We start from the raw sequence: 16,306 nt of genomic DNA, 5'->3' as shown, positions 1-16,306 counted from the left end.
TTGAGTGCTTTCCCCCTCGGGCACGTCTGTAGTGTGGGCAACATCTGTTTTGATATTGAATAAAGTACTTGGAACTAATGAGCTTGTTTACTACTGCAGGACTCTGTTTATTATTTTAAGTTAAACAAAAAAACTATACCACTATGCAAAAAACAAATAATCCAAACTTACGTTCGTAAATAAGATTTCTTTCAATAACCCAGCAACAGATTGCATTTGTTTTGGGGTCTTGGAACAATACCACCTTCCGTCATATATTTAACCTCGCACTACTTTGGAGCGCATGTGCAAAAGGTTCAACGCACTCAAAATGGCTTTTCGTGGTGCAGCACTTACTATTAACTCTGTACTTCGGCGTCAGATTTATCCGCAATCTTTCGCATACGGCGAAAAGAAGTATTCGGAAAGCGTGTCGTCGAAACCTAAAGCACGTTCTGGCGCACAATCTGCACAGGAGCACCTGATTTACACTGAGGAACACTTCGCTCTGAAAGAATCTCTCAATAAGGTATGGGAAGTTACCTTGGCTTAAAGACTACGGTCTCTTAAGCTGCTATATCGTGACGTGGTTACATGCAAAGCCCATAACGGCAGCTGATTTACACCGTACTGGATACACGCAACAGTTTGCAGAGTCTGATTACCAAGACATGTTCTCAAAAATAGGTGAAAGGTTAAGGGAAGTTACCTCCCGTTTTATAAATAGTCTACTGGACAAAATAATACGACATAAGAGTCCGACTATTTACGTGCAGTGTAATAATAAACATGAAACCTTCATCTTTTAAGTTATTCGAGAAACATCCGCAGCTTCAGTAGTTTAGTAAATAAAGGACTAAAACCTGGCAAAGATGGCAGGAGCGGTCACGTGACGTGAGCACGTACGCAGAGTACGTAACGTACGTATATAGTAACGTTCCGTTTCTTAGATGAAATCTTACCAATTTGGCCTTAGCGTTAATATTTAATTTAACCGCTATAGACCAAGGCCTGTTCACATTTTTATTTATAGATCTGACCCGTACACTTGGACAGCAGTATGCGAATTAAACAATAAAATGACTAATATAAAAACAGGTTTTAAAATTTCTGTTCCTACATCCTGATGCTTTCTCACGCTTTTCTTCCCTGTTTGTCCTCGTTTTAAACGGCGGATCCCTATGTACAATAAACGTGGTTTACACATTCTAATTAGAAGCGAAAACCAGACACCTGTTATCTCACGTCGTTAATTTAATATTGTTTAATTATCCCCTGTGTTTCTTTTGGTATACATTTAATTATGAAGCAAAATAACTTTTTCTATTTGGGGTAATGGGAAATACCGTTTTGGTTAAGAAGCTTGAATTCTAGTCATGAACTCTAGTTTGTCAGCTTTTGAAAGGAAATCGTGAAACTCATAACGGGGAGATCACACTAATCAATAAGGACGAGTTAAGATGCTATCAGTCCAAAACTACGTAGATTCTGCTGACACCAGTGCGTTATATATTTGTACTGGTATATCAGCTTACCAAACTATTTCTGTAAACTTTAAGTATTTTGCAGTATCGCCACATTAATGTATTTTAACACGTTTTTGTGTCATTCCAAGCAATGTACGTGTATTAACCTGTATTATCACCCATGAATAATAAAACGTGCATTACAGTTTTATATCTAAATTGGGACAGATTGCTAGCTTTTTCCTTTTATATGGAGCCTGTCCTGTGATATTTTTTCCCTGAAAGGAGAGATTCAATATATCACCATTGATTGCATCATTATAAAGGCATGGATTTCGCCCCCACTATCTCCTATAATAATTCTGACTCTGGTTACTCTTGCGGCAGAAGACTGCAAGTGGAGTCTGGTTCTCAATCAAAATGCCGCTGAACGCTTGCAAAGCGTTTGTCTCAGCAGTCCTAATGTGCATGCCATTCATTTTCTTTTGGCTAACCTTTACAGTTCCTCTGGCGATATGTTAATTTATGTGGGCGCCTTTAGGGATTCTGCCTGTCACAACAGGGACACCTTGCCCAGCACTTAACAGCAATGTGACCCTGGCTTCATCCTGTACTGGCATTAGATTTACTCGCGTTTATTGCAGAGCAGCAACCCGTCAGGATGTCACTTTCATCCAGAAAAAGCCAGGAATATGGCAAATGTATCTGTTTAAGCTGTACAACCTGAGGAATCAAGACTGCAATTTTAATGGAAAATAATCCATATTATTAAGAAAATGGTGACATGAATGGTTCCAGGAAGAATTGGAGTTTGAGTTGCTGCTCTTGTTGATATAGCTTTACTATAGTCTATAAGGGGCATTTTATTCTGAGACATGTGGTACATCAGTGTTAAAACTGCTTATCTATGGCCTGGTCATTGGGTGAGAAACTTGGTATTAGGCTTAAATGAATTTTCCCATGGAAAGTATGGTTTTTCAGAGCCATCCCAGGATCCATCCATCCAGAGTCTGTGACTGCTTATCCTAGTCAAGGTAAATACCATAGAGTCTCATTGTCCTTACCTCAAATTACAGGCTTTCCCTCTAACAAAGTGGACGCAGCCTTGTCCCGTTCTGGATCGCGCTGAGATTAATGGAGGTCACCTGTTTGTCTCCCAGCCGGAAATAAATGCATTGCTAATGGGAACGATGCCGTTTTCCAGCACAGTGCCCCTAGGATCCCCAAAGGGTAAAACTGTCTGGTATGTGAAGTAGGATTTAAATTGAAAATGGAAGGGGGTGGGGTAAAACAGTACTGCTGGGGGGGGGGGGGGGGGGGGCATGGGAATCGAGTTCATTTACTGAGAAAGTTGAAGGCGGATACACCGGCGTGAAAACACCCAGCCGAACGTGACGGAGACAGCGGCGCGGAGCCCTGGAGGCGAGCGGTACTGCTTGTGTTCGCCGTTTTTTTCCTGCATGTCCACAAACTTGTGAAGCCCCCCCGAGACTCTCTGCCCAATAACATTCACTTAAGAGGAAAGAAGTGTCTGTAAGTTAAATGTTTCAAAGTCAACCTACGTTTGCCTTGTTTCAATCCGCTGATACTGTATAGTTTGGGCAGATGCTTATATATGACATAATATTTTATCAGATGCGGATCGATAGCCCATTAACTCATGCAGAATCCTCACTTTTTTGGACAGATTTCACTCTGTGTGTAGAAACCTGGATTAAACAAAATACACACACAAATGCACTTGTACCAAAATTTTATAGATACATTGAATATATCGGCAAACCTTATTTCAAGGATTATATTTACTATAAATGTATTACCAAATATCTTCAGTGATCTTTATAATTACTTATTTGTTTGTAATTAGAAGTCATGTAAATATTTTACATTTCTAATGAGAGCCTCCCTCTGATTAGCAGAGTCATTTACTTACTTTAATCAGTTAATATTATTTATAAAGCCCTTATGAATGAATATGTGTTGTCACATAAGCTGTAAGATGCCCTGACTGTAAGTGCTGCTTCACTGGCTGGTACTTTGCCTGTTTACTTGGGTTTCTTGAACAAACGTCAGTTCCCAGAATTGGCCTGTTTTGCCTGGATGGTTTCTTGCACTGTTTGTGCATAATAAAAGCTCCATATAACCAGGTATCATGAAATAACATTTTTATTGGCGCTCGGAGGACTTCCTCCTTGTTCTGGAAAGAATTGTTGTGCTAAAGCATCTGAATGTGATTACATTTGATATAAAATGTTAAGTTTATTCTGGACATCCCTTGACATGTTTTTCCAAGGCCTTTTGTGATATTTTAATAAATATTCAAGAATATTTTTTAGTTATCGATATTTTTTTAGGTTATATGGTTAGTTTATACATACAGTACAGGGGCTCCTGTGTATAATTATTGGCATCTTTTTAAGGCTTAGGTCCAACTACAGTTTCTCTTCATGGTTGCATATATATTTATTGAAGTTTTTCTTTCTCATTTTATTGTGCCCCTTTAAAGCCTCATGAAATAGTGAGCAGCCATCATCAATAATGGCAAATTCAAAAGATCTGCTGGTGTAGACTATTAAAAATCAAAGTGCATAAAGCGTTTTATTCTGTACATTAACTCTGGGAACCTGAACCTGAAAGTGAGATAAATGACGGCGCAGCTATTAAATGCATGAATGATGAGTCCAGTGCCGTGTAAGATTTGTTTTGTGTCGAGTGTTCTGGTCGGATAACTGGTCCGCCTGAGATTTGGAGAACTTGCCTCACAGTTATTGAGCTTTAGCAGTGTATCAAAGGTAGTAATTTAAATCAGGCGTGTTGATAAGGAAAGCAGCCTTTGAACTAGTTTAAATTCTTTCCGTAATTTCCAGCATGAGCTCCTAATGAAGATACATTTCTAGAGAAATATCAGCCCTATTTATTTCATCAAAGTGATACATATATTTTTGAGAATTATCCCTCTTCATTTCATTGTGGGGGAGGTGATTCTTTGCTGCAAGCTCAGCTTCCCAAAAAAGCACCTGCTGTGTAATCTCAAACTATATTTTTTTGCAAATCTTAAATATAATTACGTCATATATCACACCTTTTGAATTACGGTGAAATATGACTGTTTCTTGTATTTTTAATCATTTTGTTGTAAATTATACCTCAGTACATACAGTACATCTAACATTCTTATCATAGACTGCATTCCAAATAAAGTCAGTGCTTGCGTAATTTATGGCAAATAGCCAAATAGTTTTATTTTTTTTTTGTACTGGCAAAGTCTCAGTGGCTTGCAAGAATCTGAAATACTAATAAAAAGTATCTTGTCTGTATAATTGAACTCATTACAAAGTGTTTTAAATCATTTATGCTTTCTTAATGCTGTTGTCCAATATTTTGATCATGTAAAGTCTCTCTCCCTCCCCCCCCCCCACTCCATGTTACAGATAATTGCCACAGAGATTAACCCTTATGTCGACCAATGGGAGGAGGAGGCCATGTTTCCAGCTCACAAGATCTTTAAGATCCTAGGAAATGCAGGATTTCTTGGGGTTAACAAGCCAATAGGTAACCCTAAAATCGCATTTATGCCCTTTTTTTTTTAATAAATGGTTTTCCTTAAATTGTTTTTAATTTGATTAAAATTTGATTTAATTTAATTAATTTCATTTTTGTCTATGAAGTTTATTCTTAACATAAATAAAAGGAGATTGAATCTTATCTTTGGCCTGATTGCTTTGTCTGTTTAATAACCTCATATTCTGTTTTTATTTACCCATAAGATATGCAGGTTAACAACTGAGATGTTTGCTTGGATAAGTAATTTTGGCGATTAGATGGATCCTTTCACAGACACAGATCATATTATGTAGATGTTCTAGCTAAATCTCTGGGTTGATTAAAAATGTTTATTTATGCAGCAAGCATGAGGCATCACAGTGAAGGTTACTATTGGTTCTTGCCCTTCAAACAGAGCATGCAGACATCCCACTGTTTACATAAGATCATAAGAAATTTACAAACGAGTGGGGGCCATTCGGCCCATCAAGCTCGTTTAGAACCCATGGGGTAAGCATTGACTTACTTGGAGATTTCCACAGAAAACAGTGCCAGTCTCACCCTATACGCCAGTACTGATATCATCAACTTTATATGAACTCTGAGTAGCTGGAAGAATGCAATGTGAGTATTTCAAAGATAAACAAGAGGTGCAACAGAATTCTGAGTAAGTGTGGCAGTTCATTCATCCAGGTCAGATCTGGGTGAGCAGTTTTGTACGCAGTTTCTTAGAATGCTGGTTAGAGGCAGACTCTTTGGACGGTATGCTTGATTTCCTCAGCGTTAGGGTGGTAGAAGTTCTACTAGCGATTCCTGTTGATGCTCAGAGTCAAAAGAGTTCAGGCTAATAGCAAATTATTGAAAAATTAGGTGCTGGACTGCAGGATTGGGGCCATTCCGGAATGCATTGATCAATTCCAGTCCAAATCAGGAACTGGAGCTGGGATTGGAAAAAAAAAACTACAGGGAACAAAATTGGAGTTGAATTTGAATTTCAGGGAGATTTAAGTTCCAACTCCAGTTCCATTTCCTGATTTGGACTGGAATTGATCAATGCATTCCGGAATGGCCCCAACCCTGTTGGACTGGATATTGATTTCATCATTGAGTGCTGAGTTCCAGGTGTACCGAGTTCTGGGTTGCGTGGTCACTGGTTTGGTCCTTTGGAGGAAGGCCCTTAACCCCAAAACCTGGTGCAGGGGTACCGGATAAATGGCTCCACTCTCCCCTGTGAGACCTGGGTTTGTTAGTCAGCAGTGGGGGAAGGTCATCTAATCTTAGGGGTGCCAATGACTTCAGAAATAAAACTGAAGGTCAGAATCATTGCTTTCATAGTTCACATGTGAGGCAGGAATGCAGTGATGCCTCATTTGCGGAACATTCAGTGATCTTGGTGGAAGACAAACATCAAATTCAAAATAATCATACAGCTTCCTAATATTGTTTTATTATGCAAGAGATCCCAGTAACCCTTCAAATGGATTTGAAAATATAAAATATTAAAGTATGCTAAAGGTACTATAAAGTAATATCCCACAAATTATTTTAAGCATTTTTTTTTTTTTTTGCTTGTGATGATACTGACATTTTTGCTTCATGTCCAGGCTGACTATATTGGGTTGTGAGGTATTTGGAATGATTTGGAACCCTGTAAAGGAGTGTAAAGGAGTGAACCTGTGAAAGGACATCGTCTGCAGGAGATTGCTTCAGGCCAGAGCATCAAAATGTGCTGACAGTGAGAAATTATGCATTAACTCTGGGGACAAGAAGAATCGTGGAAGATCAGAAGAGCTTGTCCCTCATGGAGGGTTTCACAGCTGTATACAGAAGCCGTTGGGCGTTCTGTACCGAATATGTTTTTAAAACCTACTGAATAACAGGCCGGACCGGCTGAAGGTCAGGTCCGGTTCTACTCCAGGCCGGGGGGGGTGGCGCACGCAGTTGTCCCCGCTGGTCTTTCCAGAGAATCCTGTGGCCCTCCCTACATGATGGAGGTGAACTGGAGCAGAAGCGTTTCATAGGATGATTACCTTTTTGCATGCCTACCGCCGGTCGCATGGCTGTCCTCATGCGATGATACAGATGTAATCGCTCTATAAGAGTCATACGTGAACGTTGGCGTGCGCCAATAGCTCCAACGCAGCGGAGCACGGGCTCTTTAGCACTATGTCTGTTTCTCGTTTGCAGTTTATTGTAAAGTCAGAACCTTCGCTCTTCTGTGGGAGCAGGATGCAGATGTCTTGTGACCCCTCAAGAAAAAAAAAAATCAAGTCATTTCTCGCTTCTTTTAAGGCATTTTAAAAAGAACCTTTTAAAACATTTAATAAAAGTAAAAGGGCATTAAGGAAATCCACCTTAATATTGTACTCATGATAAGAAACACTTGCATTTTGGCACATGAAATTCGCTGTTCCCACCTGGCATAAATTTGTCAGAACAACCAAACTAGACAAAAATACTGAATAGATTAGCTGAAACCTACAAACCTGTGGTGTCACTGATAACGACATGCCAGCCTTGGAACAAAATAGTGACGTTGCATTGAATGGCAAAGAAAGTACAGCACTTAGTAACTGGGGGGGGACATGCAGGACGCAGGATAGGTGATGTTGCTGCCTCTTCTTCACCGATCCCACAGCTTTTATAACTTCCTGGCACATTTCAGCAGACTTATTCTCTTCCATCATTTGTTTCTTCAGTCCAACAGCTACATATTACCATTTTTAGAGGGAAGTTGACACCTGAAAATTAGATGCAATCTGAGTTTTCTCTGCAGTTTAGTTTCCCCCCCCCCCCCCCCAAGTTTCCAGGAGGTGACCCAAGTGCAGAAACCGGCCCTGGCACCTGTACCCCCCCTTTCCAGTACAGTATCAATATAATGATAACTTTATTTATAGGGTTTGGTCTGTCCGTCCCATGTAGCTGCTGCCATCAGAATTGCAAACCCCACCTCGACCCCCCCATCTCCCTATAGCAGTCCAGCTCAGTGACAGAATTATCACTCTATATGCAGATGCTTCCTCACCTTTAACCTCTGGTTTCCATGTTTACTTCCGTTTGCCCCAGACCACCTTTATGTTCCCACTAGCTACTGACAGTTCAGTTTCACCAAAGGGGGGAGACCTGCCTGAATGATGCTTCCCAGCTTATCACATGCAATGTTTTTCCATTTCATTTTGCTCCCTTTATTAAAGATTAAAAAGAACATATTATAAACGATTCTCTCGGGAAGACTGGCGGCACGGTGTTCCGAATGCTGCCAAGCAATTGTGCATTTGGAAGTCCGTTGAAATTTCCTTAGACTTAATTTGGCGCTAACAGTTATATTACCGTGAGACAGCTTTCTACATTGCACATAAACAGCGTTAAGCATTACTGGCTTTAAAGGGTTTTATGCTTGAAGGATTAAATTGTGACATGACATAATTTTTAATGTGTTTGTTTTATTAGAGTATGGAGGCCTGGGATTAGACTATAGCTACAGTGTGGCTGTGGCAGAGGAGCTGGGTAACATCCGTTGCGGGGGGATCCCAATGGCCATCGGGGTGCAGTCCGACATGGCCACGCCCGCCTTGGCCAGGTAACCACGCCCACCACCTCCCATTGGCCGATCGCCGGCTATGCTAATGCTAGGTTCCATTCAGAATGTTGTGTCGAAGCTTCCTAATTAACTGTGTCTGTCAAATGCCAGGTTTGGCTCCGCAGAGCTGAAGAATGAGTTTCTGCAGCCCTCCATTATGGGAGATAAAGTGGTCTGTCTGGGAGTAAGCGAGGTTGGAGCTGGCTCAGATGTAGCAAGTAGGTTTTAGAGAACCCTGCCTTTTAGCCTGATTAATAACCAGCCCGTCGAAGAGGGAGTTTTACCCTTTTATATGGAAATAAGTAGACATTTACAGTACTGCATTATTCCCCATAGCCTGAGGAGAGTGTGCGACCATGCAAAGAAAATGTCGGATTAAACTTTTCAAAAGGGACACATTATTTTGTTTTTCTTACTGCAAATGCTCAGATTAAATTATTTTATTTATTGATTTACTTTATTTAGCAGACACTTTTATCAAAAGCGACATACAAATTGGAATGCAGGGTCGGCCAGTCCCTGGAGTAATTTGGAGCCTTACCCAGGGGCCCAGTGGTGAAATCACTCTGCTGATCGCAGGATCTGGACTGGCGACCTTCCAATCATGAGCCCCGAATGCTACCCTGCAGAGCCACACACCACAGAAAGGATTCATTTTTTAGATGGTCTACACAGTAAATACATGCTTTTAATGTGTAGCAGTTCGAACATCTTTTTTTTTTTTTTCCTCCTTCAGGCATCAAGACGAAAGCTGTGAGGAAAGGGGATGAACTTGTCATTAATGGCGGGAAGATGTGGACAACAACCGGGACCCAAGCCGACTGGATGTGTCTCCTGGCAAACACCAGCGACGGACCACCGCACAAGAACAAGTCTCTCATCTGCTTGCCGATGAACCTGCCTGGTAGATGAATTGAGAAAAAAACAGAAAATTTTTTAGAAATCAAAATACCATATATTGGTTTGATACTGTATTGTATTTATATGTATATTGATGATCAGCACCAAAGTAATCCTCAAGCACTCTATAGAAAATTCAGCATGGAATTCCAGTTACTGTATGTCTATTAACATCACTAGTTCAGGGAGGTCACACCTCCTAAGAGCCAAACCACAGCGAATGCCGAAACGTTTTTGGGTGTGATTCCTTTTCGTGTTGGAAGGAATTCACATTGCCCGGAAAATCAACAAGATGGGAATGAGGTCATCTGACACGGCGGAGGTGTTTTTCGATGACGTGCGCGTTCCGTACAAGAACATCATCGGCCAGGAGGGATTGGGATTCACATATCAGATGCTGCAGTTCCAAGAGGAGCGACTTTGGGGGGTAGCCAACAGTGAGTGACCTGGCCTGAGATTCACGCGCCTTTCCTCTGGGATGCTCTGGTGGGGAGCAGTTTGTAGCAGTGGTGGGGAGCCATGGAAACCGTCACAATGGGAATAGAGAACAACCCTGGAGATGTATCCCTATCTATCTGACATCAAATAGTATTAGCAATAAACAGTTTGTCATTGTTTGACAGTTTATTTGGACAAACTTTTTGTCAATATTAAAAGGTTTTTTAAAGTAGATTAGGGGTGTCACACCACAATTAGATAAAAAACATTCTTATCTTTTATTTTTATCTAAGGGAAATGGTTTATGCCAGTTTGAGGCATATCCTCAAGTGCTTGTATCTTGAACATAAACCAAGAAATATTTTAGTGTTTCCGGTATACGTGTAATGTAGCTTGAGAACATACCATTTCCGTCATAAATATGCAGTGTGAAAAGTAACATTTGTTTTCAGTTCTTTGGAACTGGCTGAGCGTAGGTAAACACAAAGGCTGTTTTTATTTCTCAGTTGGTCAGAAGTTTATGTACTTGACTTTTTGATTTCATGGGTTTCAGTTCCTGTTACCCCATACAAGATCCCTGTGTTATTACTGGACAATAAGTCAATGGTGACACAATGTTTACTTGATGTTTTATTTTTTCTTGTTAACTTGTTTCTGTTCTAAGTTCTGACCTCGATGGACAATATAATCCGGGAAACCATCGAGTACACGGCACAGAGGCAGATATTCAAGCAGCCCGTGCTGCACCACCAAGTGGTGCATTTCCGCCTGGCGGAGCTGGAGACGGAGGTGGAGCTGCTGCGGTCGCTCCTGTACCGGGCAACAGGTGAAGCTTTCCGCCTCTTCCGTGCCCCGTCCTGTCATGTGAAGGTTCCCCTCACCTGACCCTCTACCCTCCTCTGCCCAGCTATGTATATAAAAGGGAATGACGTGACCAAGTTGGCCTCCATGGCCAAGCTGAAGGCGGGTCGCCTGGCCCGGGAACTCAGTGACAGCTGCCTGCAGTTCTGGGGGGGCATGGGCTACACAAGCGATGTCCTTGTCAGCAGGTTCTACAGGTGAGCATTAGCCTGCATCAGCTACATGCATTTACACACAAAAGGGGACTCGCTTCTTCTCAGAACAGAGTAGTACATATACAGGGATGGTCCTTAGCAGCACGATTGAATCATTTCACATGGGATCTCCTTATTGGTATTTGTGTACTGGCAGAACAGAACAGTGAACATGCGATATAACGTCATTAGTCCACATCATTGACCACTCCCCAGTCTTTTCAACGCCACATCTGAACTCTTGGGAGACAATGATGTAATAGAAGGGAAGAATGAATGCTTTGAATCCCATTGAGGGTGGGTGGAGCAGGGAGCAGAACTATGGGACACTAGGGTTTTGAAGGGTACAATGGGGTGATTTATTGCCACTCTGGTGGTATGAGTGGGTAAAAGAACCAATCAGCACAGAACCTGAACACCTCTATGAGCCAATCCGTGGGTCTTGGTCTATCTCCTGCATTTTACAGTGATGATATTCTGCACCATCAAGTTACTTCCTGTTTATATTGGTTTGCTTAAAACAGGCAGGGACTGAGAGTTCTAACTACAGATATTTACGTGTTCGTGGACATTTCCTGAGATAGAATGTAACTTGCTGTATAATGACGCTCAATCTTCTGTGATTTATTCCCGGATTTTAACCTTTTCAAAGTTACGTTTCTTATTCTGCGTGCTTCCTATAATAACTTGGAACAATCCAATTTTCACCACAAGGAAATGTGTTATTTTTAAGGTCATACCACTGTTACAGAAAAGCGCTTTCCCTTTAAAGCATTAAATTAAGATTTTAGAAGTATCACCTAGTCAGGAAAATGGACAATTTACCCCTTGTACAAAAAGTGAGGTAAAGATTCTTTTCAGAAAATAATCCCATCCCATTAGGCAGGCATTGCTTTTTTGGCAGGTGTCAAGGTAATTCTAAGTGCCAAAAGTGGAATTGAATTGAAACTCATTGTACTATGCTTGCTGTAATTAGGGACTCCAGGCTAATGTCCATTGGGGCTGGAGCGGATGAAGTAATGCTGTCCATTATCTGTAAGTACATGGACACACTGCCCAGGAAGTGATGTCATGGCAACGGCAAGAATGAAGATTGTTCTGAACAAGCTGGAAAGATTTAATCCGAAAATAAATTCATTTAATAGTGCTTAACATGGTCACTCTATTAAAATACCATTTTGAATGCAACAGCTATTTAATATAAATGTATCTGTAATTGTATGTAAACTGAATAATTTAGTTATCTCCAGGTTTAGTTTTGATTTTAATTATGTATGGCCTGTAATAAAATAATTAATTTAGCAACAAACTGCCTAAATTTCTCAATTATTACACCTTGTTATAACAGAGTTGCTCTTTGGTGCTTAAATCTTCATAGCAACATTCCCAGATTTGATTGAGCTGGTTGGAAATCTACAGCAAATGGTTATATGTCAAGTAGTATCAGTCAGGACAGTTTAAATGGATGAATAAATAAATGAATGAATGAATGCATGTTACATTTATATGGCGTTTTACAGAACCACTGGGGAACCACTTCAGCCGCCACCACTGTGTAGCTCCAACCTGGATGAGGAGTTGGCAGCCATTTTGCGCCAATACGCTCTTCACACAGTTAGACATAGGGGATGGTTAAAAGGTCAGATTTGAGTCAAACTTTTAGCCAGGATATTAGGGTACCACCCCTACTCCTACCCCTACAGCAGCTTGGTTTTACATGTCATCCCAAGGACGGCACCATTTTTACAGCATGGTGTCCCCATCACCGCACTGGGATCCATCCATCCATCAGTCATTCACTAAAGGCTGAAGGCAATGTGCGGCTGTGTAGGTTAGCAGTCCATGCCTGTGATCAGAAGGTCGCTGGTGTGATTCTTCGGCTGGCAGAGTAATCATGTCACTGCTGGAGCCTTAAAACTGCTCCAGGGTGTTGAATAAATGGCTGACTCTGTGCTCTGACCCCAAGCTTCAAGTTCAACTTTATAGTTACGTGTCTCATAGGAAAGTAAGTTGGAGTATGTGAAAATCACTGAATTCCTGTACACTGATACAAGTTGCAAATGAAAGTATTAAATGAGACCACAATAATGAGAATAAATAAAAACAAATTTGATTAACACTTTCGGGAAACGCCAGGGTGGACTGGCAAGGAGCAGCATGGGAATTAGTCGCCGTCCACATTGGTCTATTTTGATGCCGACCAATGGGAGGTTAGGATGCCACTTCCCAATGGCCGGTTTGTGTCTCGGAAATACTTATTAGATTGTTGTGAGTAAAAAAACAATCATATTTGCAAAGCCCAAAATACACAAGAGAGCTAAATCTTTTTCAGGCATATTATTTTTGTAATCTACATAATTTACACTTTTGATACAGATGAAAAACCGCTGGACAGTAAGGGATTTACACTCAATCGAATACAGCTTCCTCTGGGTGTTTTTCCACATAAACAGACAACAGGTATACAGTATTAGTAAATATAAACAAGAACCAACATTTTTCAGTCTCAAAAGCAAAACAGTTTTACTTAATTGCTATAAAAGAATTACCCAGAATGGCAGTATCTATGAGTTCTGACAGTCTACATGAGACGTCATACATCCATATTGGCCACATCAATTTATGCTAACGGGCAGAATATTTTTTTTGAGATCCCAGTCTGCCTTTTAAAACAAATCTGAAAAATCCTGAATCTCTGGTCCAGTGAAACATGGCACACTTTCTGTTTGTGGGGTGGGGTGGAGTGAGCGTGTTTCTGTTTCATCACCTCAGTCTGATCACCCAGTAGAGAACGAAGAAGACAAAGAGGGCGAACAGCAGCATGTAGCAGTAGATCCTGGTCTGGCTGCCTCTAGAAAGCAGCTTCAGTCTGCCCATCGTAGCCTGCAGAAACCCACCCGTGGAGTCAAAGTCCGAGTCCTGCGCAGAGTCAGAGAAGGCAAAGTCAATGTGAAGCAGTCAGCCAGTTAACTTGCTCCCATGCATAACGTAGACAAGGGGTGGGGAACCTGATGCATGGAGGGTCGCTGTGGGTGGGGGTTTTTGGGATGGCCTCTCAATCAGACAATAAGAGTGGGTCCCCAGTACTGGAGTTGAGAACCACTGCTTTATTATTGGCTGACTGACAGGTCATCCCAAAAACCCCCATCCACATAGGCACTTGTCATTGCTGTTTTCTAAAGTTATACAGATAAGATAATAGCTTCTGAATAACAAGTATATGATTAGCATCAAAAAGGTAATGCTTTAAAAATGCTGTATTTAACTTTGTAATTTTAGAAATGCAAATGGTCGCAATAGCTAACTAAAATGTATTAACTGTGAATATAAAGCGAGATTAGTTTGTATCTTATTGACGCTGACAGATTTGCTTTGTTGACAACAATACATGTAAGTCCATTTAAAACATTAAACTGTTCACTGACGGCTGTGTAAAGATAGGTTTCTATTTGTGGTGCTAAGGGTGTCGCATTATGTGGTTTTATGGTTATTTTGTGAAGCTGCTTCTGACGTGTGTTTTTTTCACATTCCCGAAAAATTCTATCCAATAAGGGGAAAGACTTACCATACTTTTCAACATTGAATTCTGATTTTTCACTTCTGCTCCAATGTCAATGGAAAGCTGGGAAAACACAGGGAAAGCGTTTTTTTCCCTCTTTTTATACCCAGTACATGGCTGCCAAGTTTATGGAGACAGCTGGGTTGCCAACTCTCACACATCTGACGTGACTCTCACGCAAGAAATCTTACACAAATCTATATTATTCCATTATAAACCTAAAAATAGCTATAAACAAGTGTTGGGGTAGTTTGCAAACCCTACAGACTATTTACAAGGTAACAAACCTGTTATATACATGTAAGTGCGTGTTCGTGCGTGTGCAGATTTGTCTCAAAATGAAAATCTCACGCCAGTCAGCTGACCAAAGTTGGCCACCCTGACACAGTGCTGTTTGTCTTAAATGATTTAACTGTGCAAAGGTCAAATCTACATGACATCACCTAGCACAGTAGACAGGACCAAGTGGAAACAACACAATTAGATATCAAAAGCCTTATTAAGAGCACTGCATTTACAAATTCCTCTCAAGCTTCTTTGAATTGACTAAGGAAGCCTACTAAAATCTTATTTTATTCCAAAATCTAACAGATTGTGAATCAAATCAATGTTGTAGTTCGGCTGAGGACCCAGACAGAAGGGAGCACATTGGAAGGCATGCAGTCTATACAGGTGCCAACAACATATATTGCAGCATCACTTACATGTTTCAGAGCTTCTACCTTTTTCTTTAATCCATCTTGCAAATGTTCATTTTCTGCTTCATAAGCACTGTATCCACTTGCAACGTACCCTCCTGGTGGTGCACTGTCACCTTGTGTCACACAGAGGAGCAGAGGTCCTTATACACAGAATGCAGCAATTTGTTCTTGTGATTAAGTTAACAGCTATGAACATCAGCACTGACTGAGAGTTTTAAATGGTTCAATATATCTCATGGACAGAAGCGTTACAAGAAACTGCAGGCTTCGAAATTTATCCACTTGATAAACAGTGATGGTAACACTTGAGTACATAATGACAGATATAATAGTGCAGATGAAATGACTGTTGCAATTATTTTAAAAATAACGTTTAGAGGGGGAAAAACGCAGTAAATTAAAATGAGGCCAATTAATTCTCTTGTGGTACTGCTATCACGGTGGTAGTAAGTAAACCTACTTACCCATACCGGCGCGCCTCATTTTGATAGTTTAAAACTGCAGTTAATCTATTATGAATACACTGTGATATGTTGTAGCAATGGCGTATAGAAATACTTTTTATTTATTTCGTATGATCTCTGTGCTAAGCTAGTATGTTTCCATTTCAGGTTAGAGTGAAACGCCACGACATCATACGGAAGCCGGCAGCGATCCTACCCCGTTGGTAGCTGGATAAATGAGTCCTTACAACTGAATTTGGTCTGTTGAAATGACCGTATGTGGATATTAAATAATTACTGAGTACATGTTGTGGGCAGGAACAGTTCAATTATGCAAAATAAAATTGTCATGATTAACATTTGGCCTACTTCTCTTATTTATTTGGCAATATAATTTTCCAACGCGGGCCAGTCATTAATGCTAAAGAACTACAGCTCCCGGGAGCCATTGCGGATCATGCTGTTGTATTTTCGGTTTCAGGTTGGTAGTGTCGATTGTTACGCTTTATGAACCTGTTTATAGTGTGATTTACATAGATTTTAATGGGTTTTAATTTTGCTTTTTGAAATATATTCGCGAGCTCAGATTAAAGAAATAAAAATCTCTTAAATATCTAACTCCAGTCTTATAATCAACTTCAG

At 40.6% G+C, this 16,306-nt stretch overlaps 2 protein-coding genes across 2 annotated transcripts; one reads left to right on the top strand and one right to left on the bottom strand.

Annotated features, from left to right (window-relative positions):
- Positions 1-270: 270 nt before the first annotated feature.
- Positions 271-12,270, top strand: LOC111843880 (probable acyl-CoA dehydrogenase 6). Its single transcript, XM_023811821.2, has 9 exons — positions 271-508; positions 4,877-4,997; positions 8,439-8,568; positions 8,680-8,786; positions 9,305-9,472; positions 9,732-9,905; positions 10,571-10,732; positions 10,814-10,964; positions 11,938-12,270. Exons 1-9 carry the CDS (start codon positions 284-286, stop codon positions 12,026-12,028), a joined length of 1,329 nt encoding a protein of 442 aa, XP_023667589.1. The 5' UTR covers positions 271-283; the 3' UTR covers positions 12,029-12,270.
- A 1,013-nt stretch (positions 12,271-13,283) lies between these two features.
- Positions 13,284-15,901, bottom strand: bet1 (Bet1 golgi vesicular membrane trafficking protein). The gene is made up of 4 exons (XM_023811825.2): positions 15,686-15,901; positions 15,225-15,334; positions 14,527-14,583; positions 13,284-13,880 (listed from the first exon to the last, which is right to left on the bottom strand). Exons 1-4 carry the CDS (start codon positions 15,702-15,704, stop codon positions 13,725-13,727), a joined length of 342 nt encoding a protein of 113 aa, XP_023667593.1. The 5' UTR covers positions 15,705-15,901; the 3' UTR covers positions 13,284-13,724.
- Between the last annotated feature and the right edge of the window lie 405 nt (positions 15,902-16,306).

This window comes from Paramormyrops kingsleyae, chromosome 23, assembly GCF_048594095.1.
Source record: "Paramormyrops kingsleyae isolate MSU_618 chromosome 23, PKINGS_0.4, whole genome shotgun sequence".
NCBI classification, from domain to species: domain Eukaryota; kingdom Metazoa; phylum Chordata; class Actinopteri; order Osteoglossiformes; family Mormyridae; genus Paramormyrops; species Paramormyrops kingsleyae.
Note: the sequence above shows the minus strand (reverse complement) of the source record. Positions and strands in the feature narration are given on the sequence as shown.

Bases quoted from the DNA above. Each gene is read 5' to 3' on its own strand.
- bet1 (XM_023811825.2), bottom strand. The intron at 14,584-15,224 runs GTAAGTGATGCT...GTGTTTTCCCAG, and splicing joins AGGTAGAAGCTCTGAAACAT to CTTTCCATTGACATTGGAGC. The intron at 13,881-14,526 runs GTAAGTCTTTCC...GACTCTGCGCAG, and splicing joins ATTCAATGTTGAAAAGTATG to GACTCGGACTTTGACTCCAC.
- LOC111843880 (XM_023811821.2), top strand. From the start codon at position 284: ATGTGCAAAAGGTTCAACGCACTCAAAATGGCTTTTCGTGGTGCAGCA. The intron at 4,998-8,438 runs GTAACCCTAAAA...TTGTTTTATTAG, and splicing joins TGGGGTTAACAAGCCAATAG to AGTATGGAGGCCTGGGATTA. The intron at 9,473-9,731 runs GTAGATGAATTG...TCGTGTTGGAAG, and splicing joins CTTGCCGATGAACCTGCCTG to GAATTCACATTGCCCGGAAA.